The 26,554-nt window shown below is 37.8% G+C and overlaps 1 protein-coding gene across 1 annotated transcript; it reads left to right on the top strand.

The window, feature by feature from the left end:
* The first annotated feature begins 1,550 nt into the window (after positions 1–1,550).
* On the top strand, positions 1,551–9,638 carry LOC141487590 (uncharacterized). Its single transcript, XM_074186740.1, has 2 exons — positions 1,551–2,101; positions 7,392–9,638. Exons 1-2 carry the CDS (start codon positions 2,085–2,087, stop codon positions 9,277–9,279), a joined length of 1,905 nt encoding a protein of 634 aa, XP_074042841.1. The 5' UTR covers positions 1,551–2,084; the 3' UTR covers positions 9,280–9,638.
* Positions 9,639–26,554: the final 16,916 nt, after the last annotated feature.

Raw genomic sequence — 26,554 nt, forward strand, 5'->3', positions numbered from 1 at the left:
CATTTTTGAATAAATTGAAAATATATCGCAGTATGCTGGGTAGATGCACCTTCTGGTATCTCAGGACTATTCTGCCGTGCTAAAGAAGAAGGTCGTAACTGACAATTTCATCAAAATTGAGTTATTGCCATTTTTGGCATCTGCAACCACCAACGCAACTTCCGAGAAATGTTTGATACCGTAGCTATTCAGCTGAAGAAACAAATTAAGTTTTAAATTTGTCGTATCTACAAACTATACTGACTTTACAATGCAATAATGTCGTATCTGATATTACTAAGCAAAATTATCGTATCTACGATAACATTGACAAATACGACAATTTTGCTTAGTAAGTTGGCAGATACGACAGACCCAATTGAAAAGAAAAAGAAAGGTCTATGATTTTCAAGACTTCAAAGAGTGTGTACAAAATGCTCATCCCAAAGCGAAAGTGATCGACATGAGTAGAAGTATTGAAAACTTTTTCGACCTGATCACACATCTTTAACAAAGCTGAAAAATTCTAATCCCAGACCATATATGTCTAATATCGTACATTTGAAGCTAAAAAGGGTGAGAAGACCTTACAATACCGAAATTCTTTTGCAGGTGATTTCATTGCATCGAACTTTCTGAAAGCTAATCAAATAAGAATTTCTTCTTTTATTCAAGGTCATAAACAATATCATCACCTGCTCTCAACTGTTACATATGTTGAATTTTTGAATTCCTATACGGTCATCTAGGAATAGTATTACATTTTATCTCAACACTCCGCATACAAATATAATGACAACAAAAAAAGCAGTAAGAATTTAAGCTGGAGTTGGATATAGAGAGCATTGTCACCCACACTTTATAAAGTTTGGCATCATGCCTTTACCTTCATTATATATCTACAATTCCTTATTAGAAATACACAGAAATATCAACCAGTTACAAACCCAGTCAGATATATATGACCATAATACTAGGTATGCTAAGTTATTAAAAACTCCAAGGTATAGAATAACCAAATCTCAACATAATTCTCTGAATATCAATCTATATAACTACTTGCCAGAGAGAATCAAATCACTGTATTTCGATCAGTTCAAAAAACGCACAAAAAATATATTCTTGAACACTGCTTTTGTTCCACAGACGAGTTTCTCGTCACAAAAAAGCAACTGAGTTATGCACTCAACACATCGCTTTTCTGAAATAATCCATTCTGTTTATGCTATTTATTTATGCCCCACTTGATTATGTTTGTAACACTTTCAAATTATCATATGTTTTATTATATAATTTTATTCATTGTATTGTATCAATTTATATATTCACATGCCAATTAAGAGTTGGTTTTCGAAAAATAAGTTTTTGAAAAGTTTATTTCATTCAAAAATACGTGTTACAATAAGAAGGTATCAAGTCAGACTGAATATAGAAATGAAAACTCTCATAGGAATAAAAATGCAAGTTCATCTTCGTCAGCGGTGTCGAGTATCGCTGACCCATCATGAACCTTGTCGATTCTCCGTGGATTCAGATTGTAACTTGCCATAAATGTATTTATATATGTTATATCGTGAGTAGGACGATCTCACCGGTATCAGATTACCAAGATAACGACTTCCAAGACTTTGAGTCAGCAGAGTCAGCAGAACGTGATACTTTTGTTATTCCCATCGTCTCCTGCTGACACCGCTGTCTGCACATTATAAATGGACCCTGCGAGGTCAAATCATTGTCAGTATCTATTAAGAGTTGGTCAGAACTAATTTAGAATTCGTGTAGTATCAACTTAGATTCTGTTCCATTTTTCATTGTAGTTTTTGTAACGATATTTTTTGTTGTTATTCAAAGAAAGTCTGTAATTGAAAATAAAGTGTTTTTTTTAAAAAGTCGTATTCAAAAGAGTGAATATAACAATTGGCGCAGTCGTTGTAGGATCTGACAACGTTGCTAGAACAAGGAAACCCTAACTAGTAGCGGCGGATTCTAATCCCTCAACAGAGAAAGAACCAACAACCCCTGAGGAGTCATCACTCGAGGAAGCAGCGGAAGGAACACCTGGTGAAGCCCCTGGCTGGACGACTTCGAGAACACGACGAATCGGAATGAAGATTGTAATACTGTAAGTCGATATTGAATTGTCTCGATTTATTTTGCAATCTATTTACCATCACTTCAATTCTTTTCAAAATCAATAATCATACTGATTGATTATTGCAAATAGTAAATAAGTACTGTTCGATCATTCAAATTTTGACACCAAAAATTTGTTAAGATAAATCAAAATGCCTCAAAACCAACCAGAACCAGAAGCAATCGAACCATACAAGTTATCAGAAATATTTTCAATAGTGCCTGAATTCGAAGGTGATCAAATATTTTTGAACACTTTCTTAAATGCTTGTGATTGTGCATATCGCATGTCAACAGCAGACCAACGCGATCTATTAGTGATTCACATCAAAAACAAACTCAAAGGTAGAGCAGCACAATTGATAAGTTCAAGGAATCCTGGAACTTATCCCGAAATCAAACATTTATTAAATTTATATTTTGGAGACTCTAGAGATCTAACATCATTGATTCACGATCTCCAGCGTATCAAACAACTTCCAAATGAAACACCTTTAATATTTTTCAATCGCCTTCAAGTCCACAATGCCAAAATGCACGCATGTGTACAAAAATCCGTCCTTTCTGCGGAACAAAAACACGCGCAATCCGCACTAATTGAAACAATGGCATTAAACACGCTTTTAACCGGACTAGAACCGCGAATAGGTCAAGTAATTCGTGCCTCAAATCCGGCAGATCTACTTGAAGCCCATGTTAGAATTAGGAGAGAAATGCAACTATCCTATTTCGAACATCAAAAAAATGAAAGACCAAACCAAACACGTCCTCAACAAACAATCAGACGAAACCCCCAACCAACATCCCAAAGAACCTGTCACACTTGTGGTCAGATAGGTCACATTTCCACAGAATGTCGAATGAGACAACAAAGACCCCAAAATAATTATCAATATTCCAACCAAAGGTTTGCGAGACCGAACCCTCAACCCAACCAAAATTTTTCGAGTCAAACAAACCCTCAATCCAATCAGAATTTTCCAAGACCAAACTTTCAAACAAATTCTCAGCCAAACAGGTCCCAGACTAATCAAAACCAAACTCGACCTCAATCTCAAAACCAATTCAGACCACCCGTAATTCAAAGAAATCCGAATTACCCTGTCAATTTTAACCAAAACCAAAGAGCTCACTTCATGACATACGAATCTCAAGATTATCATACAGGTGATAATCAAGACTATCATACAGCTGATAGCTATAACTATCAATATAACGATTATTACCCCACCGATAATGACTACGATTACTATACCCCTAGTGATCAAGATTACCAATACAACCAAATTCAAACACCTGAAGATCCTTCAATATACCAGGATTTTCTTTCACTTCCGAATACGAACCACCCACCTATTCAACCCCAAACAACCAACAACCAATCGATCGACCCCATATCAGAAGTCCAATCCCAAATTCAGTCCCTGAATATACAAGACTTCAACCCGAACGCGAACTTCCCGGAACAAATTTTCATGTAAGCCCTATGCTTTCTATGAATTCGAAGAATCTGTACTACATCAAAGACTCTTCCAATACTTTTAAAATCCTTATCGATACAGGTGCAGGAATATCCATTTTCAAACCCAAAACATGCGAAAAATACCCCCTTAGATTCCCTGAAAACGTCACTATACAAGGTATCACTGACCAGAAAATTGTCGTGAATGAATCCACTCTAATAAATTTCACACAAAACGATCCACACAAAGTCTTTATCTACGACTTAGACATCGACTTTGACGGTTTACTCGGATCTGACTTTCTCGAACATTACAATTGTATAATTGACCTGAAAAATAAACAACTTATAACAAACTTTAAAACGGTCCCTTTGTTCAAAGTTTCAGACATAAATGACCATATACTCACTGAAAAACCGAACCAAATTCAAATAGAACCCCGAATGGAGAAAATATTCAAATTACATTGCAACCTCAAGAACACTGAAGCTATACTGCTAGCTGAAGAAAGAGAAAAAGTAAGAATTCCCAACGCCATAGTCAAAATTGATGAAAACGGTATGTTCTACACTACTATCGTGAATACAAACGCGATCCCAAAACAAATTGATTTTTCTGAAATAAAACTCGAACCCCTTCCAACACATGAAACAATTTTGAATATTAATGAATCGTTTTCCCAAAACCAACCCCATATTGATCGTATCCAAGAAATCAAAGCGCAACTAAGAACCGAACATTTGAACGAAGAGGAACATCAATCAATAACTGATTTATGCCTCCAATTCGAAGATATCTTCTATTTAGAAGGAGATAATCTCACTTTTACCAACGAAATTAAACATACCATCGATACTAAGGATGCTAGACCCGTCTTTACGAAATCCTACAGGTACCCACAAGTACACAAGGAGGAAGTAAAAACACAAATATCAAAAATGCTAAATCAAGGCATTATTCAGCCATCAATATCCCCATGGTCATCTCCAGTTTGGGTTGTACCCAAAAAGATGGATGCCTCCGGTAAACAGAAATGGAGAGTTGTCATCGATTACCGAAAACTCAACGAGCTAACGGTTGACGACAAATACCCATTACCCAACATCTCTGACCTCCTAGACCAGCTTGGTAAATGCGAATATTTCACCACGCTTGATCTCGCCTCCGGATTTCATCAAATTGAAATTGAACCCAAAGATATTCCCAAAACGGCTTTCTCCGTAGACAATGGTCACTACGAATTTGTTCGTATGCCATTTGGCTTAAAGAATGCTCCAAGCACGTTCCAGAGAGTTATGGATAATGTTCTTCTAGGTATACAGAACGAAAGATGTCTCGTATACATGGATGACATCATCGTATATTCTCCTACCATCCATGAGCACATAGCAAGGTTGACTGAAGTATTTAAAAGACTTCGAAAAGCGAACCTGAAAATCCAACCGGATAAGTGCGAATTCTTGAGAAAAGAAGTCGCCTATCTTGGACATGTCATTACCCAAAACGGAGTCAAACCCAATCCAACGAAAATTGAATGTATCCAAAATTTCCCCGAACCAAAAACCCAAAAAGAAATAAAATCATTTCTAGGTTTAGCTGGATACTATCGACGATTCATTTGTAATTTCGCCAAAATTTCGAAACCATTGACCAAATTACTTCAAAAAGATATCCCCTTCAACTTTGATGCAGAATGCAGACAAGCATTCGAACAACTTAAAAATTCACTCATAACGAGCCCCATTCTCATTTACCCTAATTTTGAGGAACCATTTTTGCTCACAACTGACGCCAGTGCGTTTGCAATTGGTGCCATTTTATCACAAGGTCCCATTGGCAAAGATCTCCCAATAGCATATGCGTCTAGAACACTTTGTAACGCAGAATCGAAGTACTCTACAATAGAAAGAGAACTTCTTGCCATCGTTTGGGCAGTAAAGCATTTTCGCCCATATCTTTTCGGACGAAAATTCCGATTAATTACTGATCATAGACCCCTCACCTGGCTTTTTTCAATAAAAGACCCTGGTAGTAGGCTGGCACGCTGGCGACTCAAACTCGAAGAGTATGATTATCAGATAGAATACAAACCCGGCAAAATCAACAAAAATGCAGATGCACTATCCCGAATCAAAGTTAACTACTTCAAAGAATGCGCGAATTTCCAACACAAAATTTCCATACACGCATCTAACGAGAACGAAACCGAAGTAAAAGCGGACCCCGAAATAAGTGATAACCCTGACGAAAACATCCCTGAAGAGAGAAATAACCCCGAAGGAAACGACACCCCTGAAAACGAAATACCCGTAGAAACCATTCAAGAAGAATTTAATACATTTGTTAATTTATATAAATCAAAATCTTTAATCGATTATTCCAAAATAGAGTTCGATAATTCTCAACTTCTTGATAAACATCATAAAAACATTGTTAGTTTCTTTTGGCAAAACAAACTAGAACCGTTACATTATGAAATCATCGAAGACCTCTTCGAAGAACATCCAGAGTTTTACAATGATAGAATCAACATACTTTCTAGTAAATCAGTAAAAGATCGTAAATACTACATCATACCCCTTCCTTTTGATCCTGAATCTGTCATAGAACACATGTTCTATATTATTTATAAATCCCAAAATGAATTCGATCTAAGAAGAACTTTTTCAATCGAAAACAACCTAGAACTACCCATACTAGAAATATTTTCATTTATTTTTGCCGACAAGGAAATCAAATTGAAAGTCTGTCAAAACTTAACGACAACTCCTGACCCCGATCAAATTCCCATAATCATTGATCAATGCCATTCAGGAAAAACGAATTTACACCGTGGCATTAATGAAACCATCAGAAGAGTAAAACAGAAATACAACTGGCAAGGTCTCATTAAAGACGTCGAAAATTTCGTAAAAAAATGCGAAATTTGTCAAAAAGTCAAAATTTGCCGAAAAAACCTTAGTACACCTCTCGTCATAACTGAAACCCCAAAAACCCCTTTTGAACGTATTAATGTAGACATTTTCGAAATTCCTACAAAATACTACGCTTTGACAATAAGAGACGAACTGACTAAATTCACACAAGCATACGCCATAGAAGACAAATCCTCGAAATCAGTCGTGAATACCCTTCTTCTTTACTTCCAACACTACGGTACACCACTTAGGATACATTGCGACTACGGTCGAGAATTTACAAGTCAACTTATGAAAGACTTATGCTTTTTGTATGACATTAAACTAACATATTCGAGTGTAAATCACCCACAATCGAACGGATCAATCGAAAGATTCCATGCCACATTTGCTGAAATGATTCGTGCCCATAAAGCCGAAAATCCCGACGAACACCCCATGAACGTTTTACCATATGTAGTTATTTGCTACAATAACACGAGAAACAAAACAACAGGTTTCACACCGTACGAATTAATATTCGGACATACAGCTAGTCGATCCCCAGAAACGCTCTATAACCAAAAAGACCTAATTTCAAAATATGTGAGAGATCTCAATAACCGCATGACGTATTTCTATAAATTGGCCAGAGCAAAAACCGAAAGACAAAAAGAAAAGTCCAAAATCAGATTTGATAGGACAGTTTCCGAAAACGTCCCTAAATATAAAGTAGGAGACAAGGTTTATGTGAAAGAGTCACAAATTTCAAATAAACTCGAAAATAAATTTAATGGACCATTCGAAATATTAGAAATTTATCCCAATTCCGCGATGTTAGTGAATTGGAAAACGCGAAATAAAACTAAAGTAAATTTCGACCGCTTGAAACCTTTTCATGAATAATAATCTTTTTCAGGACACTCCTGCTGTCATCAACAGCCAGTGCCCAATACAACTTAGAGTCTATCAATAACTCGATCGGAGTTTTCTTCCATCAAGAAGGAACCCTCAAAATAACGAACGAAAAATGGACCCTTTTGGTCTACAAAGATTTATCATCCATCAAAGACGCTCTATACAATAATGATAAAATCCTAGAAAACCTCATTTATTTTCTTGACAGAGACGAGCCTAGAATATTAGCTTTCAAAGCTCAAATAAAAACACATACCAGTCTTTTAACCCAAATATCAGACTCACTACAAGTAAAGTTTAGAGATATCTTCACGGACACAGAAAAATTCGAAAAAAGAACAAAACGTGGTTTAATAAATGGCGCAGGAACTTTTTGGAAAGCAATAACCGGAAACCTTGACGCATCCGATGGAGAATATTTCACGGATTGTATCAATAAAATAAGCCAAGACGAACATCAAATCGAAAATCTTTTAAAAAATCAAATATCTGTAACCACCTCGGTGATCAAAAACTTCAATTCAACAATTCAAAAGCTACAAGTTGATGAAGAGACTTTCAATCAAGATATAAAAGAAATCGAAAAATCATTAATGGAAATATCAGACGATATGGCATTTTACGAAGCTCAAATAAAAACTCTAGAGATATGCGAATCACTCATGGAAAGCTACCTATTCCTTGAAACTTTTATTGGCGATATTATCAATTCAATCACTTTCGCTCGATTGAAAATAATTCATGGTTCAATCATAACATCAAGAGATTTACTTTATTCACTTCAAGAAATATCACAAACATTGAACAAAAATAATTTACCATTATACGTCAGTATTGGAAATATCCCCCAATACCTAGACCTTATTGAATTGCAAGCATATCAAACAGACAATAAAGTAGTATTTGTTTTAAATATTCCCCTAGTAGAGCCTGAAACGTACACACTTTTTCATTTATATCCAATACCAATCTTGGATGCTCGAACAGGACTTCACCATATATTATTAACATTTCAAAAATTTATTGCGCGAGACGACGATTCAATGTTGTACACTTCTTTTCAAAATTTAGATAATTGTAAAGTGATCAAAACCGACTTGAAAATTTGTGCAGAAGTGCTTCCATACCCGATAGACAGCAACGCTATTTGTGAAGCCCAGCTCCTCAAACAAACTCTGCAATTGCCTGAAAATTGTAAATCAACAGTGATCTACGCAAAGGACTACAACGTTCAAGTGATTTCTCAGAATCTGTGGCTGATATCAATATCCGATCCTCTACCAGTCACCATAAACTGTATTGGCAGAGAAGTAATCACAAAAATCGTCGAAACCAATACCCTACTGAAACTTCAGCCTGAATGCAACGCCTTCATTGGAAACACGAGAGTTCATTCCAAATATTTCGTTGAAAGATACCAGAACGTAACTTACAACAAACATGCAGTCCAGATACCATATCGATGCTGTGACCACCTCCCGGAAAAATCAAAACTCCCGGAGCTGAAACCCCTGAAATTAAATAAAATAAATGTCGACGATCTCAACATCGCTGAACACAAGTTGAACCAATACTCAGATGAATTGGACAAACTCATCAACGAACCGTTCGTGAACAAACATATTTCTTGGTTCACGTATTTTACAATTGCTCTCATCATCGCACTAGTGATTTTGTATATTTTCTGCAAGTGCCATCGCAAGAAGTCAATTGCGATCGGAATCACCTCTTCAAGCAACGACAACCCACCGAGACCACCAAGAACAAGGATAGTACCCAGAACCCTGGCAAGATTCGTTCCTAGAAGAAGACCCAGCGTCCGTCTAGAAGACCCTGTTGAAGAAGATGTCGAGCTAACCACGAGTTTGAATGAAAAAACTTTTTCTTAATAAAAGTTGCTGCAAAGCACCAACTTTTCTTTGATAAGGGGAGTTGTTATATCGTGAGTAGGACGATCTCACCGGTATCAGATTACCAAGATAACGACTTCCAAGACTTTGAGTCAGCAGAGTCAGCAGAACGTGATACTTTTGTTATTCCCATCGTCTCCTGCTGACACCGCTGTCTACACATTATAAATGGACCCTGCGAGGTCAAATCATTGTCAGTATCTATTAAGAGTTGGTCAGAACTAATTTAGAATTCGTGTAGTATCAACTTAGATTCTGTTCCATTTTTCATTGTAGTTTTTGTAACGATATTTTTTGTTGTTATTCAAAGAAAGTCTGTAATTGAAAATAAAGTGTTTTTTTTAAAAAGTCGTATTCAAAAGAGTGAATATAACATATATGTAACGTGGTGAAAATATATCTATCTATCTAATGAAAAAATCTACAATTCATACAATGTGCGATACCTCTAATTCTGTTAGTCATGTCCTAGATATATTCAAATGCCAGATAATACGAATCAAAAGACATTTCTTACTTAACTGACAGTTCTGTTTATATTTTTTTATATAGATTCACAAATGTTACTCCCTATTCTGTAATTGGGTTCATCCTGTAGAATAGTGTAGTATTATTAATGATGAATAACTCCATGATAACCGAAATTGCATCCTCTCACTAGTTTTTATTCATATATGCATATAATAATGAGCAGTAATAATATAATATTTATGTTCCATTTTATCCAATATATATTTGTGCTTACTTAAGACATTTTGTATTGTACTTTTCGAATTTTTTTATAAAAATCCACCATCCACCAATATGTACTCCCACCCCGAGAATAATCAATTTCTTATCAGAAATGTGGATGGCATTGAAATAAGTCTTGAAATGCGATTATCTCAAAATGATCAAATTGTCAGTTACGACCTTCTTCCTTAGCACGGCAGTATTTGCGCGTATTTCGTCGGCATTATCTAATATTGACTTAGGATCTTCATCTGTATCCACGTTTGGAATTAATGATAACGAATCATCGTTATTTTTGTTTCTTATATCAGAACATTAATTTCGATACGTGAGAGTGCATCAGCCACAAAGTTTTCTTTACTTTTGCGGTATTTCACTTCATAATCAAATTCTTCTAATCTCAATTGAGTGAAAAAAATTTTTTGAATTGAACTCTATGAGTAGAAGTAGATCAAGATCACCAATAATTTTTGAGAATTCAAGACATATATGGACAAGACATATAATGGCTGCCCCTACTCAAGTAGAAATCAATATGACAAGAGATATGTTGCCAGAATACTCAAGAGGCTCACAAAACCTCGCTCATTTTATAAAACAAGTAGAAACTTATAGTGAATTATTACAAAGACAAGAAGAAAATTGCTTATTCAATAAATTACTCTTCGAACAAGTCAAATCTGAGTTAACCGGAGAAGCTAGATATATTGATAACCTCTAATCGTACTAAATGGTCTGAAAATAAAGATGCTTAGTTGTGTAGATTTAGAGATCCGTGATCGGAAGAACTTTTATCTCATGATCTGAGTACATGCTATCAAATACATTCAGAGATTTATGAGCAATATTTTGAAAAAATTAAAACAAAACTACAAGTACTATTAGAGCACATAAACATACGTACACCCAACAGAGATATACGAATTTGTAAAGAAAGAATGTACAATGAACAAGCCTTGGATACTTTCAAATCAGGAATTTTAGAACCCCATTGTTCACATCTATTGAATTTGCCTACTGATTCTAGCGAACAAGCCCTTTTTGAATGTAGACGTTTTGACAATAATAAAGCGCAAATAAGCTTTATGAACTTTATGGGGAATAAACCAAAAAATTCAGTTAATACAAGGAAACCCCATATAAATATCAACAACCAACCTCAAAGACCACATTATCAAAATTTCACTTCAAGATATCATTTTCCAAATAATCAATCACGATTCCAAAATACCTATCTTAGCGCTATGAGAACGCCACAAAATAATAATAATTTTTTTAGAGGTCGAATAAACTTCAACTCATGGAATCAGAATTTTTATAATAACAATCCTAGACCTGTACAGAATAGTTCTAATGAACCCACTCCCATGCCAATTACGACCAGAAGAACATTACAATCGCGTATAAATAATTTCTTAAGATCAAGACCGACTTTCAATTCAGAAGAGATTTTCAACGCGGAATCTCATGATGAAAATTATTTGCAAAACAATGAAATTGAGAATTTTGAAAAAGAAAGTTTTCAAATACCTGCCTCATCAGCCCAAAATGTGACTTATATTATATTTGTTCAAAACCTAAATTACCTTTTATGATAATAACTCACTTCAACTTGAGAATCTTGATAGATTCCGGAACTAGTAATAGTATTATAAATCCAGGTCCCGCCCAATAATATTTCTCCAACCATTCACAATTAAATCTATAAATCAAACAATAAAAGACGACAAGAATATCTCATATCCAATTTTAAAAGAATAAGGAATAGATAACAAGATACACTTTCATGTAATTCAATGGCACGATAGATTCCACGCTTTATTAGGAAGTCATGATTTTCAAATGCTCAAAGCAAAAATGAATTACGAAAACCAAACTCTTGAGATTGCAGGAAACGAAATTCCATTCTTCATAGAATTAAATCGTGACCTCATACCTCATACTACAAAAATTGAAAATCACTTAAAATTCCCCATTAATATTGAAAACGGTCCAGTTTTACTTTCAGAAATGAAAATTGGAAAAACCTATACTCCCGAATCAATAGTTAATGCTGATAGAGGATACTGCGAATTACCTATCGAAGTAAACGAATCAGAAATTCATTTCCATCAGCCAATTAATGTTGATATGTCGATATGGAAATTAGAAAACCTATGAAAATAAAACATAACTTTGATTTTAAAAAGAATATCAGAACAGTACACCTCAATCCAGAAGAATACACAATTAACTTTTACGAATGCTATCAAACATAACATAAGGACTACTGACGACGATCCTATATTTTGTAAATCTTTTAGATATCCTTATCATTTGAAAAATGAAATTCAAAAATTATTTGATGATAAAATAATAAGACCATCTATTTCACCTTATAGCTCACCTGTATGGATAGTTCCAAAAAAAGCTTGACGCTTCAGGACAAAGAAAAATGCGACTTGTAATAGACTATAGAAAACTTAATGCGACAACAATAGAAGATAAATATTCATTACCACGAATTGATGAGATTTTAGATAACTTTGGTGAATGTGTTTATTTTTCAACCCTCGATTTGGCACAAGGTTTTCATCAAATTGAAATGAGTAAATAACGGCGACTATGAATATACCCCTATGCCATTTGGTTTGGAAAATGCTCCATCAACATTTCAAAGAGTTATGGATAATATCCTGAGAGAATATCTACATAAAGCATGCTTTGTCTACCGGGATGATGTGATATTTTCAAAATCGCTTCACGATCATAAAATTCATTTGAAACAAATATTTGACAAATTTCTTGAATTCAATTGGATAAGTCAGAATTTTTCAGAAAAGAAGTTGCTTTCTTTAAACCTAATCCTACAAAAACAAAGCTGTAGAAGAACACCCGTTACCCACTACAACAAAGGAAATTAAAGCCTTTCTAGGATCAATAGGTTACTATCGTAAATTCATTAACAATTTTGCTAAAATAGTTTCATCATTTACTAAATGTTTCAAAAAAGGAACAAAAATTAACCCGAACGATTCTGAATACATAGAAACATTCCATAAATGTAAAGAATTATTAACTAATGCCCCTGTGTTAGCTTATCCAGATTTTTCCAAACCTATTCAATTCATTACTGACGCCAGTAACATTACAGTAGGAGGAGTTTTATCACAAAATAATCACCCTATTGCTCACTACTCTAGAACTCTTAAGTCAGCCGAAAACAATTATTCAACTATTGAAAAAGAATCATTATCGATAGTAGAGAATACTAAACATTTCAGATCTTATCTTTATGGAAAACGATTTTTAATTGAAACTGACCACAAACCTCTTGTTTGGCTATTCTCAATGAAAGAACCAAATTCTAGATCAGTTAAATGGAGATTGAGATTAGAAGAAGTTGATTATGAACTGGAATACCGCAAAGGTAAAGAAAACTTTGTGGCTGATGCACTCTTACGTATCGAAATCAATGTTAATGAAAAATTATATTCTGATATAACAAACAAAAATAATGATGATGTTATCATTAATTTCAAACGTGGATACAGATGAAGATCCTAAATCAATATTAGATAATGCCGAAGAAATACTCGCAAATAGTCCTGAGATACCAGAAGGTGCATCTGCCCAGCATACAGCGATAGAAAATCTAATTTCCACGACACCAATCTCAGAAAAACCACTAAACTATTTCACTAATAGAATAGAATTGAAAACAGGAGACTGGAACGAAATTTCATTGTCGAAACCATTTAATGTACGAATAATTGTACGAATTGGTCAAGAAAGAGAAAATATAAAGAATTCACTGAAATAAATAATGATCAACCCTTACAACGTGTATGGAATTTACTTCCATAGTCCCGATTTGGAAAAAAAACTTTATTGAAACTGTTCAAAATTTAATTAACGAAAATGTGAAAATTTTAAAATGTAATATAATTTGTAAAGACATAGAAAAGAGTGAAGAACAATACCGAGTAATTGGAGACTATCATGAGAACAATCATAACGGTATCAATGAAACATTCAATCAATTAAAAACTAAATTATATTGGCCAGATATGGAAACAAAATTCACTAAAGTCATTAACGAATGTGAAACATGTCTGGAAAATAAATATGCCAGACATCCCTACAATACATCATTGCAAGGACCAATGCTTGCCAAAAAACCATTCGAAGTAATCCACATAGAAACATTCGGTTTCGAAGGATCAAAATTCTTAACAATTATAGACCTATTTCCAAAATACGCACAGGCCTATAACATTAACGACGCCACTGGAATAACAATCATCAATAAGTTGAGACATTATTTTTCACATCACAATTACCCTACTGAAATAGTATGTGATGGAGATAAGGAATTTAAAAACAAAGTTGTTGAAGAATATTGCAATCTATTCAGAATCAAGATACACTATGTTACTAACTATAATCCAAACTCTAATTCGCCAATTGAAAGACTACATTCAACGCTTTTGGAGAAAATTATAATTATGAAAGAAAAGAACAAAAACGAGAACCCACAAAATCTAATGATCACCGCCTGTCTTCTATATAACAAATCCGTACATTCAACCAAGGGGTGTATACCTTTCAGTTTACTTTACGGACCAAACAACAACCTTGATGCTCACGAAATAGATTTAGAAAAGAAAATTTACGAAAATTATAATGATAAAAAAGAAAACAAGAACTTTTACAATTCTATGAACAGCTATATCATAAACATTTAGAAAAAGGCACAGCTATTTTGAATAAACGTAATAAAAATACAGAAAGTCCACCCTTGAATGAACTAGGAAAACAGATCCCATTTATGAAAAAGTTAATGTAACCAGTATTGAAGGAAACAAAGTAACTAGAATTGAAGAAAAAATATAAACAACAGCAAGTATAAATGTAAGAAAAGTCAAAAGAATTAAGAAAAATATTTTTTCCCACAGGACGATCCCACTGGGAATCTCCCTGGCCCTTCAAGTAGAAGAGATTGAATCAAATGGATTTTTTCCGGAAGAATTAGGCCTAGCAAAAATTATTAATGACTACCATAAGTTTAATTTCTATTTTAATATTAGTCAAATATCTGAATATCTTTAAATTATAACACGTTAGTCACCAATACGTATTTATTAGACATTCGAGTTAACAACTCCCGATTGCAGAATACATTATCACCTATACTTCAAAAAAACTAATCAATAGAGTTTATTCTATGATTTTCACTATAAGGGTTTTCAAAAACCGCGACACGTGTTTCGCTATACAATATAACCTGCTTCTTCAAGCATAACTAAGAGTAGCTTCTGAATTACAACCTTATATACTATAACCTAGTACCTATTCGTCTACCTAAGTAATAAATCTACCTCTGAAAGTCAGGTATCAATACATTTTTCGAAAGTCTACCTGTAAATATACCTAAGTATTATTACCTGCGTATGAACAGATTTAATAATGGCGAATTATTCAAGTCAGTTTGATCGTTCATAAGATGGTGAGAGTTTTTGAATTTGTTTATTTCCATACTCTCCAAAAGGTTAAGTTTGAAACTTAACCTGTTGGAGAGTATGGAAATGGAGGGGTTCGTATTCATGGTTGAACTCATGTCCCTCTGAGATTAGATGACTGGCATATGTGGAATTTACTTTTCCGTTCTGAAAACTATATTTGTGTTCCTTTATGCGGGGTTTGAACGTTCTTCCAGTTCCACCTATATAAAACATCGGACATGACCCACACGATAATTTATACACTCCTGATTTTTCTGAAACTGAACTTTAATCTTTGTTATTTTTAATGTGCATGCTCAAGTTGTTGTTGTTGGTTTTGAAAGCAGTATTTACTAAGTAGGTTAAGGTTCTATAACTTTTATCCTCTTCTCTTCGAATTGGGTAAACTTCTTTCAAAGCTTGACTGTATAACTTCTTTGATAATAAAGAATGTATCAGACCACTATCATAATTATTGATGACGGCTATTCGGACCCACGGAATCATAGAATAAACTCTATTGTTTAGTTTTTTAAATATGGATTTTCATCAAGTGTCGGCCAGTTCTATTCAATTACCTATACTTTATAAATTTTGTTTACAAATAGAAAATGAATTATCGAAATTGAAACCAAGAAGTAAAAGAGCTTCAGTAAATGCTCTGGGTTCAGTAATGAGATACATTGCCGGTAATTTGAATCAAACGGATTTACAAGAACTAAACCAAAACATTCGGAAGTCTTTATAATAATCAAGAGGAAACAATAAAACAAGTCAACAAGTTTTCGTCATTTGCAAATCACTTCTGACAGATATGCAAAAGATTTGAATATAATCCAAGAAAGCCTCAATAAGTCTCTGGATACTATTTCCAAAACAAACGAAATATTAAGTATTGAACTAATGATGCACCAAAACATTTTCAATGCCCAGAATCTTTTTGAAATTATAAAATCAGTTCAGAGAATAATCTCTCTAGCCTTCAATAAAATAACTAATTTACAAATATTCGAGAGTAATGAATTGAGAAAAATTATTAACCATTCAGAACAAACCTATCAGCCAAATCAATTATTCGATATTGACAAAAATCACCTATTTAAAGTGGTCGAATTCTCGAAAATCAAATAGGTAATAATCAATAACACTGTCACTTGTATATTATTAATTTCTATCCTGAATTCTAATAACTACACCTATCAACGTATTTATCCTCTATCTAATATTCATTTCCAAATCTTACAGCCACCCTATCCTTATGAATTAGTGGAGAGTGGAAATTCAAAAACATTATGGACAAGTGGAAAGTGCAAAAACATTAACGAACACTATATTTGTATGGAGAAACCTTACGCAAACGATTGTCAATTATCTGATTTAAAAACCTGTACATTCATTGAAGTCATTAATGATTTCGAAATTGTAAAGCAATTAACAAATAATCAGATTCTTCTTTCAACCCGAAATGAACTTAAGATTCTGGAAGAATGCAATGACCATGGAGAAACAAAAATTGTTCAAAATAATAGCATAGTATCGTCACCAAACAAATGTACTGTAATTATTGGAGACCAGAAATTTGAAAATCATTATTCAAATTCAAATTCAAAAAGAGAATGCCACTCGTATTACTAATTCGTCTGAAAGTCTCATTGATGTCATCTGTATAAATGAGGAATTACTGGAAAGAAGTTTTAATACTATTGATATGAATGACCTAATGGTCAGCTGCGTAACCAGCTTTCGAAATGAACAATTACCTACTGATTTAATTCACTTCAGAAGTTACAAAAACTTCGATTTCACTAATTTTTATAACGACGCTGCGAATATGCCACGGGGTGATATTGTTAATTTACAAAACATGAACTCTAAAGTAAACTTTTTAAATGATTGTATATTACATCTATTTGATAAACATGCATCCGCAGGTTAAATTGTAAAAAGAAATTTCTGCCTTACGTCACATACAACCTCAAGCTCATGATGCAAACCAGGGATAAGGCTCATAAAACATATTTAACTTTGAGAACACCGGCTTCAAGGAAGTATTATGTAAGTCTGCGGAATTACGTTAATGACGCTCTGAAATGCGAAAAAAACAGCATATATGCAATATATTCTAAACAAAAATAAAAAAAATTCTAAAGCAATTTGGAAAAATCTGTCATATTGAGCCGTGAATACAGAACGTTCTTCACAAATCAACAGTCTACCGCAAGAAATGCGTAATCCAGAACAAATTAATAACTTTTTTCTTAATGTTACTGGAAATTCTACAATTAACAGTGATACCTTATTATTTTATAGTAATAACAGATTCAATATCAATGCAAGTTTCTCGTTTATGGAAATATCCAATAAGGATATCTTTGAAGCTATCAATAAAATAAAATCAAACGCTTTCGGTATCGATTATATCAATATCAAAATGATTTCAATTATTATTCCACATTGCATAGATGAAGTAAAACATATTTTCAATGAGTCTCTGAGGCAAGGCATTTTTCCTGATCTTTGGAAAATTGCTAATATTTTACCCACTTCCAAAATACCTATACCCACCTGTTTCAAGGAGTTACGTCCAATAAGTATTTTACCAGCATTCTCAAAAATTTTTGGAAAAATAATAACACAACAAATCAGAGTATATTTGGATACAGCTAACATACTTTCAGAAATGCAATCTGGATTCCGACAGAAACACGGTACCAACACTGCTCTGTTGAAACTTATCAATGATATCGCTACTTCTCGGGACAAATCGATGGTCTCATTTTTGGTTATGCTTGATCAAAGCAAAGCTTCCGATCTGGTTAACTTCAAACTATTGCTGAGTAAAATGAAATACATTGGGTTTGAATGCAGTTCTTTAGATTGGGTGAGAAGCTACCTCACAGGAAGGGCTCAACGGGTTATACTGGATAATGATCCGCCGTTCTGTATGGATCATTCCAAAGGAAATTCGTTCAGCTGCAGTCTCAATGACGTTGATATTTTATATAAATGGATTTATAATATACTACCGAAATAAATGAAATGCATATCACACACATCTTTTTTTGAAAATGGAAACTTATCTTATGCAGGGAAAGTTGTCGAAAATATGCAATAACGAAAAATTATATACGAGAGTTTATAGTGATGAATAAACATCATACTGAAAGATACAATGTTGGCAAAAACAGGACATTTCAGAAATAAAGAAAATAAGTTTGTCTGTCATTTTGAATTCTGATTCTGATTTCATTCAGGACATTATTATAGATCATTGATATTAGACATTTAATTTCAATTATGATATTTGGAAATTCATTTCGTATTGTAATTCCCATTCAAAATAGCATCCTTTGATATAGATACCGGACAAGTCTATTATGTGTAGATAACCTGAGTTTCATTTGTATGACGAATCAATGTCATTAGGTATGGTGACGAGTCCATTATAACAAGGAGTGAGATGAGTTCTTGCACATATAAACATTACAAAGTAACGATACAGACAAATATGAAAATTCGTCATAAAATAATTCAAATCCATTCAAGTGAATACATGAATCGAAATATGTTTTAACCTCAACTTCGATATTGTGAAACAAAAACACTCAGTATTCACAATTCCATCTTTCGTTATTCAAGGTTCATAGTTATCAAAATTGATACGATTATAATATATGTATATAGGAATATAAAACTATCTTCAAATACAGTTGCATGAATGCACATCAAGCATTTTGTCGTAGTACGGTGACCGGGGGCAAAGTTACAACTTCAGCATAATATGAATATTTATAAATATTGAGGAAGGTCAAGATCATCAACAGATATTAAGAAATTAATTCGGTGTTCATTCATCACTCGTCATAAACGGTTCCAAAGCTTTCGGAATACGCGATTGATTTATCAGTTACATTTGGAAAGTGAGTTTCAGTTTGGAGAAATAATAGCCCACACATGTTGGAAATTTTGCCATAGTGTGGTGAAAATCTTATTGAAAATTCTACGAAATATACGCGCATATATTCAGAGTGAATCAAAATTTGAAATACATCGTTTGGAACCCCTCATAACCCTTCTCTCTCGAAATTTGACAGAAATAATGCTGAGTCGTATTGTGGAGTTAACGTTCGAAAATGGGGTAAGTGAAGTATTCGACAGTTTTGCGTGCGTTTCCGACCGTTTTACGTGCCTTTATTCGTTATCGTTTCGTCGTTATTGTCGTTTTTTTTCGTATTTCAATATTCAATTTATCACTTAACGCGTTTTGCTAACCAAGTGAGCATCATCAGGAGATGACTAAAGTCCACGCTTTGTCGTATGAAGGTTCGTTTTGCAAATTTTCAGACTCCTGAAAGGAAACCTTGTGGAACACTCAGCCTAACTTCTGTTACAGAGTAGTGTCGGTCAGCCAATCAGAATGGAGGAATTGATTGATTGATTGTGTTAGATGAAATTAATAATGATCTATTATCAACGTGCAGCACATCAAATACAATGGGAACGAATGCAAAATCCATCGACAGAGAAAAAACAAAGATGGCGCAACATGTCAGAAGTGTACTAACCTGCTTCTTCGTTAATAATATTTGAATCGTCATGTATAGCACGTCAAATGAAAAGGAAACGAATGCTGAACTCATCGACAAAAAAAACGAAGATGGCGCAATATTGCAGAAATGCACTAACCCGCGTCTTCGTTAATAATAGTCGCATCGTCACGTGCAGCATATCAAATGAAAGGAGATATCATGAATTTATCAACAAAGAAAAAGCAAAGAGGAAATCAAAAGGACACTGAACTGTATTTTCGTTAAAAATATTCGGATCGTTGCATTTGACATGATTCATTCACTCAATAGTTTTTACGCTCTGTAGACGTGTTTGATGCTCTATGGGTGATAATTATTCACAAATTATCCATATGTTCAATATTATCCCGATTATATGACCATCACACATCCAATATTATCGCGATTGCGCGCAATGGAACACGTCTACAAAGCTTCAAAACGTTGTTTTTTATCTATTTCCAAACCCCTTGTATTCAACGTATTCGAAATGGCAAACAATAAATATTGCCATCTAAGGTGTATCGCAACAAACATCCTCCAGAGGGCGCAACCATTGAATTTCATGGTGAACTTCGTTACACACTACTGTTACCAACGTCCAATAATTCAGTATATGTATCGCGAAGATTAGCGAATCAGAGAAGACGAAGGAAAGGATAGCTAGTAGGCGGAGCCTACGCGCGCGCGCCGCGTAGGGATAAATATAGACGGGTTCGCGGGTTAGAGCAGCTGAGTCTGACTCTGAGCGTTGTAAAGTAATCATCGAGCGTTTTTGGACGATCTGAATTATTGGAAGTTGGCTAATTATAGTTTTTGGAATTGTAAAGGAGTCTTCGGCAGTAGTTTCTTTATACGGAGATTAGGGAAGTAAAAACAAACACCCCAAATTACTTCCCGAAGTGAATTCGATATAGATAGCTGCCCAAATTGCCTTTTTCAAGGCAACAACACTACTGGAGTTTTCCAAAGAGGAGTTTTCCCAGGAGTTTGGACGTCCACCTATATAAATACATATAGATATATACCGAGGTGTACATATACATCCCCATTACTGTACCAAGGAGATTTCCAGGATAATAAAATACCAACGGTGTCTCTCAGGAGCTGTAAACCGACTCTAAACTGAACTTGTTAGTTCAAATTTGTCCTTTTTAGGACTACCTTATAAAAAGAATTCGAAATCTGCTACTTCGGCGTCACGCCGCACCGAGGGACCCACTAGCCGGCCTTCTTGGACGTATTTGGCCTACCCAGGCTTGAATACATCGGAGGGTACGCCGACCCAGCATATCTAAGGGGCAGTCTACGTGGGCTGTCCCATTGCACTGATATCTGGGGGCTTTAAAGCGACCGTGCGCCTCCGGAGGCAGTCTCTTTCCTTCGGGTGTAGGAAGCTAGGTAGGTCAAATCGCGATAGTGTGTCGGCTAGGTTTAGGGATCGTAGGGAACCCTCTGGTCCGGCCTAGTGCCATCGTGGTGGCCAGTTGCACCCCCGCGGCGCCCATTAGATAGATAGTGGATAGGGAACGTATAATAGATTCGGAGATCTTGTGTATAAAAAGGAAGATCGCAGCAATGCAGGGAAACCGCGACGTTCCGAACTCAGGAAGCGAGGACGGAGCTCCGTATAGATCCTCCGGCGGCCTAGCACCCGCCGGCTCTGGTCTGCGTGCGACAGGCGGCCCAGGAGCGGACAGTCCGTTGCAAATCCACACCCAGCCGGGTATCACTTCAGGACCGCTCCGGGTACCGTCCTGGCGACATGGCGCCCAACGTGGGGCATTTTTGCGTCTCCAGGAGGAGGCATCGAGGAAAGAACGAGCTTCTGCGACGAACGAGGAGCGTTTGGAGGATAAGGGAGGTCTGGAGACTCCCTTTAGGAGTCTTACTTCCACGTTTGAGGAGGAAGGCGAGGGGACCGCTCAGGAAAGCCTTGACCATACCCTTAGGGATGCGGAAGGAGCATCCTTTCGGATAATCAGTGAGATTGGGTCCCCACCTTCACTCCAAACGACTTGGACCCTTCCAAGGGCAAGCAGAGGACTTATGAGTCCCCCGCGAGAGGAGCCTGCTCTGGCTGCAGGCCTTGTACCAAATAGCCAGTGGCGCCCAGAGATAAATAGACACGTGACTTTTCAGCCTCTTGGGCAAGAGTCTGGGAGGCGAGAGAGTCAAGAGGATTCGATTGATAGGCTGTCGGCTATGCTATGTAGAGTGCTCAGCCAAGCCCAAAAGCCGAATAATAGCCGTTTCGAAAGGTTTAGGCTCCCGACGTTTTCCGGAAGCGAAAACGAAGACCCGGAAGTTTTTATTTCTAAGCTTTCAACGGAGTTGGTGAGGAGTGATGTTCCGGAAGGAGACTGGGTACATATACTGTTTGCTCAGCTCACTGGAGACGCTTCTAAATGGGCAGCAATATATTCACAGACCCAAATCACCTGGTCGATGATGGTGGCGAGACTAATTCAGAAATACGCCAGCCCTGAGCTGATCGCAAAGCTCACGGCAAAGTTCTATGGGGAAGGACAAGACCGAAATACGAAGGCGGATGTATTCATAATTAAAAAGTTTGGACTAGCAAAAAGGCTGTTTCCTGGCGGGCAGGAAAGGGAGGTCTTGCAGATCATAGCCCAACTACTTTCACCTGAGCTGCGTTGCTTCTTCCGGGGCAAGCAGTTGATAAACATTGAGAATTTGATCCAAGACGCTAGCAACATTGAGGAGGACTTGAGGTTGTCCAAACAAATGCATAGAAGCATAAATCCCCAAACCGATCGCACCTTGACGGGTCCGAACTCAGGCAATGTAGTCCGCAACCAAGGAGGGTGGAACAACAATCGGGGTGCTGGCTCTGCGGAGATTTACCGTCCCCCACAGCGGGCTGCTGATCAAGATAGATCAGCACCCAGGCAGGCAGCGAGCAATGAGCGTCGTGAACGCCACAATAACGTGGTGGAAGCGATGTCCTCGGAGCAGGTGGAAAACTAGATGGGGCTGGAGCATCTAGCAGTGGAGAGCCGAAGGCCCCAATAGTTGAGAACCACTGCAAAAACTCCCAAAACTTCACTGAGCTGGAGTGTTACATGTCTCTAGCCGAAGAACGCCCTCTGATAGGGAGGAACCTCCCTAGGATCCCTTGCACAGTCAATTCCACGACTCTGCCCGCCCTTATTGATACTGGAGCTTCCAGTAATTTCATTCAAGCTAGCGTGATCGCTCATATGGATTTAACCAGACTTCCGAACCCGGCTACGGTGTTCATGGGCTGCGAAAGCAATGTAAGCCAGAGTTTAGGCCAGATCACGCTGCCAGTGGAAATCGAAGAACGGAAGTTCCAGATTAAATTTACGGTCCTTACCAAGTTGCAGGAGCAAATAATCTTGGGTCTTCCTTTCCTTAAGAAAACTGAAGCTACTATAGATGTAGGCAGAGGGTCAATCTATTTGGGGCAAGCCCCCAGATTGTGCATTTATTTTGAGACATACCCAAGCCAAAGAAATTTCTTAAGGAAGGATATCCCGCTGGAGTTGGAAGACTCTCAATTTTCCCCCGAGAGCAAGGATAAGCTCCTCCCGATTTTAAAACAATTCCCAGATGTCTTCGAGGAGACAATTCGTCAGCCCCAAACCAAGGCTACGGTACATAAGATAAGAGTGAAGGAGGAGAGGCCCTTCCGACAGTCCCGTTATGGAAAAATGTCGGAGGTGCGGAAGGCAATCGTCCATGACGAAATCTCTAAATTATTAGAGGCAGGAGTGATTGCCCGAAGCACCTCTCCTTACTGCTCGCCAGTAGTCTTGGTTCCCAAGAAAGGGGGGAAACTCCGGTTCTGTGTAGATTATAGACAGATAAACAAGCTGATTATAACGGAGGCCCCCTATCTACCCCCAATTCAGGAGACGGTGCGAGAGATGGGTAGGGCATCCATCTTCACAACCTTAGATCTAAGGAACGGTTTCTGGCAGGCCCCATTGGACAAGGAGTCTAGGAAGTACACCGCATTCGGAGGACCGGATGGAGCGGTGTACGAGTTCAAGGTTCTCAGCTTTGGACTCAAGAATGGGCCTGCCGTGTTCCAGAAACTGATGTCGGAAGTCTTGGTAGGTTTTGTAGACAAGTTCTGCAAGGTCTACCTGGACGACATCATTGTATATTCACATGATCTACAGGAGCACTGCGGTCACTTGCAGCTGATATTGGAGCGACTGAGGCTTCATGGGCTCTGGCTGTCCCCATCCAAGTGCCAGTTCGGGTCTAGCACCTTGAACTACCTCGGCCGGGTCGTATCCAAGGATGGGAATAAGCCGCAGGAGCAACACGTTTTGAACGTAAAGGAGTTCCCAGCGCCCAGTAATATAAAGCAGGTGCGCGCCTTCTTGGGCACAGCCGGATGGCTTAGGGAATACATCCCGAATTTTGCCGAGATAGCCGCACCGCTGACCGACCTTATCGATAGAAAGAAAAGGTTTCTCTGGACCTCGGAAGCGCAAGACAGCTTCCAGGCAATCAAGGAAGCCGTTTCCCAGCCGTTAGAGTTAGCGCGACCTGACCCCCACTTACCATATGGCCTCCAGACGGACGCCAGCCATATTGGCATTGGCGCCGTATTGTTCCAAATAGACCCCCAAGGAGGTAATAGGAGGATAATCGCTTATAGTAGCGCCAAGCTAAACGCCACCGAAAGGAAATATCATATCAATGAGACTGAATGCCTTGCGGTGGTGTGGGCGATTAAAAAGTACAAGCACTATCTCCAGGATGGGAGCTTTACCTTGTTCACCGATAATTCGGCACTGCTGTGGTTAGACAAGATGAAGGATGAGAAAGCCAAGCTGACTCGCTGGTCTTTGCTCCTACAGGAGTATGATTTCAGGGTGGAACACATACCAGGTAAGAGGAATCAGCTACCTGACTTTCTGTCCCGAAATCCGACCCAGCCCCAAACAAACATGGACCTTGATACCGACGTAGAGAGGATGTTCTTTCCTCACAAAGAAGTGGAGACACCTGATGAAGCAGAGGACGAGATCCTGCTTCAGCTCGCGGACGAGTTGGGCGAGCTATTCAACGTATGCGACTTGGTCTGCGTAGAGGCCAGCGACCCCGAGACGTTGAATCAGATACAGACCTGGTTCGAGGAGGTCGCTGAACTGCAACGTAGTAGTGATAGCGTAAGACGTTTCAGGCTCCGGATTGAGAGGGCCAGAGCGAACCCTAATCCGACCGAATACGAGCAACGGATCCTGCATGATTTCCAAATGGAAAGTGATTTATTGTACTATGTGGGACCTAACCAGGATGCCAAAAGGTTACTGGTCCCAAGGCGCTGCTGGGATCAGTTAATCCGCCGTTATCATGATCAAGCAGGTCACCCCGGAGTAGAAGAAACCCAGAATCAGATCAGTAGACATTTCTACTGGTCTAATATGCGGAAGCAGGTCTCCGCATATGTGAACACGTGTCTGACTTGCGCAACAACGAAGAGGAGTCCTCCCCAGGAAGCCGCCCCCTTACGGCCGAATGAGCCAGACCGTCCCTGGCAGATGGTATCAATTGACGTACTTGGCCCCTATAGCCCTACGGAAAAGGGTAATAGGTATATCATATTGGCCACCGACTGCTTCAGCAAGTGGGTAGAGGCCCGCACCGCAGAGTCTGTTCAGTCGGCCACCGTGATTGAATTTCTTGCGCAGGAGATCTGCTATCGGTGGGGGTTCCCGGAGGTGGTGATCACGGATAGTGCCGCGATGTTCTTGGGCAGGAACTGGGAACAGTACTGCCAACGGAATGAGATCGCGACGCGGACTAGCCCCGGGTACCACCAACAGGCTAACCCTGTAGAAAGACGGGTTCAGGAGCTGAAGAAGATGCTGCGGGCTGCCTTGATAGGTAAAGACGAATCGCACTGGGAGCGATGTCTCCCGGAAATTATCTTCAACTTACGAACCCGTACCAACGCGGCTTCGAATGTCACTCCCTGCCAGCTCCTGCTAGGCTACGAGTTGCCTCGGCCTGGCGATTGGGACACTCCCCTACAACGGAGACGAAGGCCTCATAATGAGGACCGTGCCCAACGCGTAGAGGAAGCACAGCAGAGCTCGGCTGCGTATCGCAATAAACGGTTCCCGGATAAGAACAAGGCGCCGGCTGTCGTGTTCGTGCCGGGCCAGTGGGTGCTGTGTCGAAATTATGACAAGAGAGCTCGGAAGAACTTCGGGCCAACGTGGACAACTCCGTGTCGAGTCCAGAGGCAGTTGGGTCCTAACACATACGTGGTGAATAAAGGTGGTGTAGACCGGGTCATCCACACGGACGATCTGAGACCTGCCCCACCTCCGCGAGAAGGTCAGGAGCACCTTGACCCGCGCTCGGCGCATGTAGATTAAATAGCTTAGGTATAAGATAAGTAAGATCCCTTGTGTAATTATTGTTGTTGCCAGCGGAGCCTGAGAGGAGGGACAGGCAAGG

This window comes from Leptinotarsa decemlineata, unplaced genomic scaffold, assembly GCF_025532065.1.
Source record: "Leptinotarsa decemlineata unplaced genomic scaffold, Ldec_3_MD MMD2_P_RNA_scaffold_4, whole genome shotgun sequence".
NCBI classification, from domain to species: domain Eukaryota; kingdom Metazoa; phylum Arthropoda; class Insecta; order Coleoptera; family Chrysomelidae; genus Leptinotarsa; species Leptinotarsa decemlineata.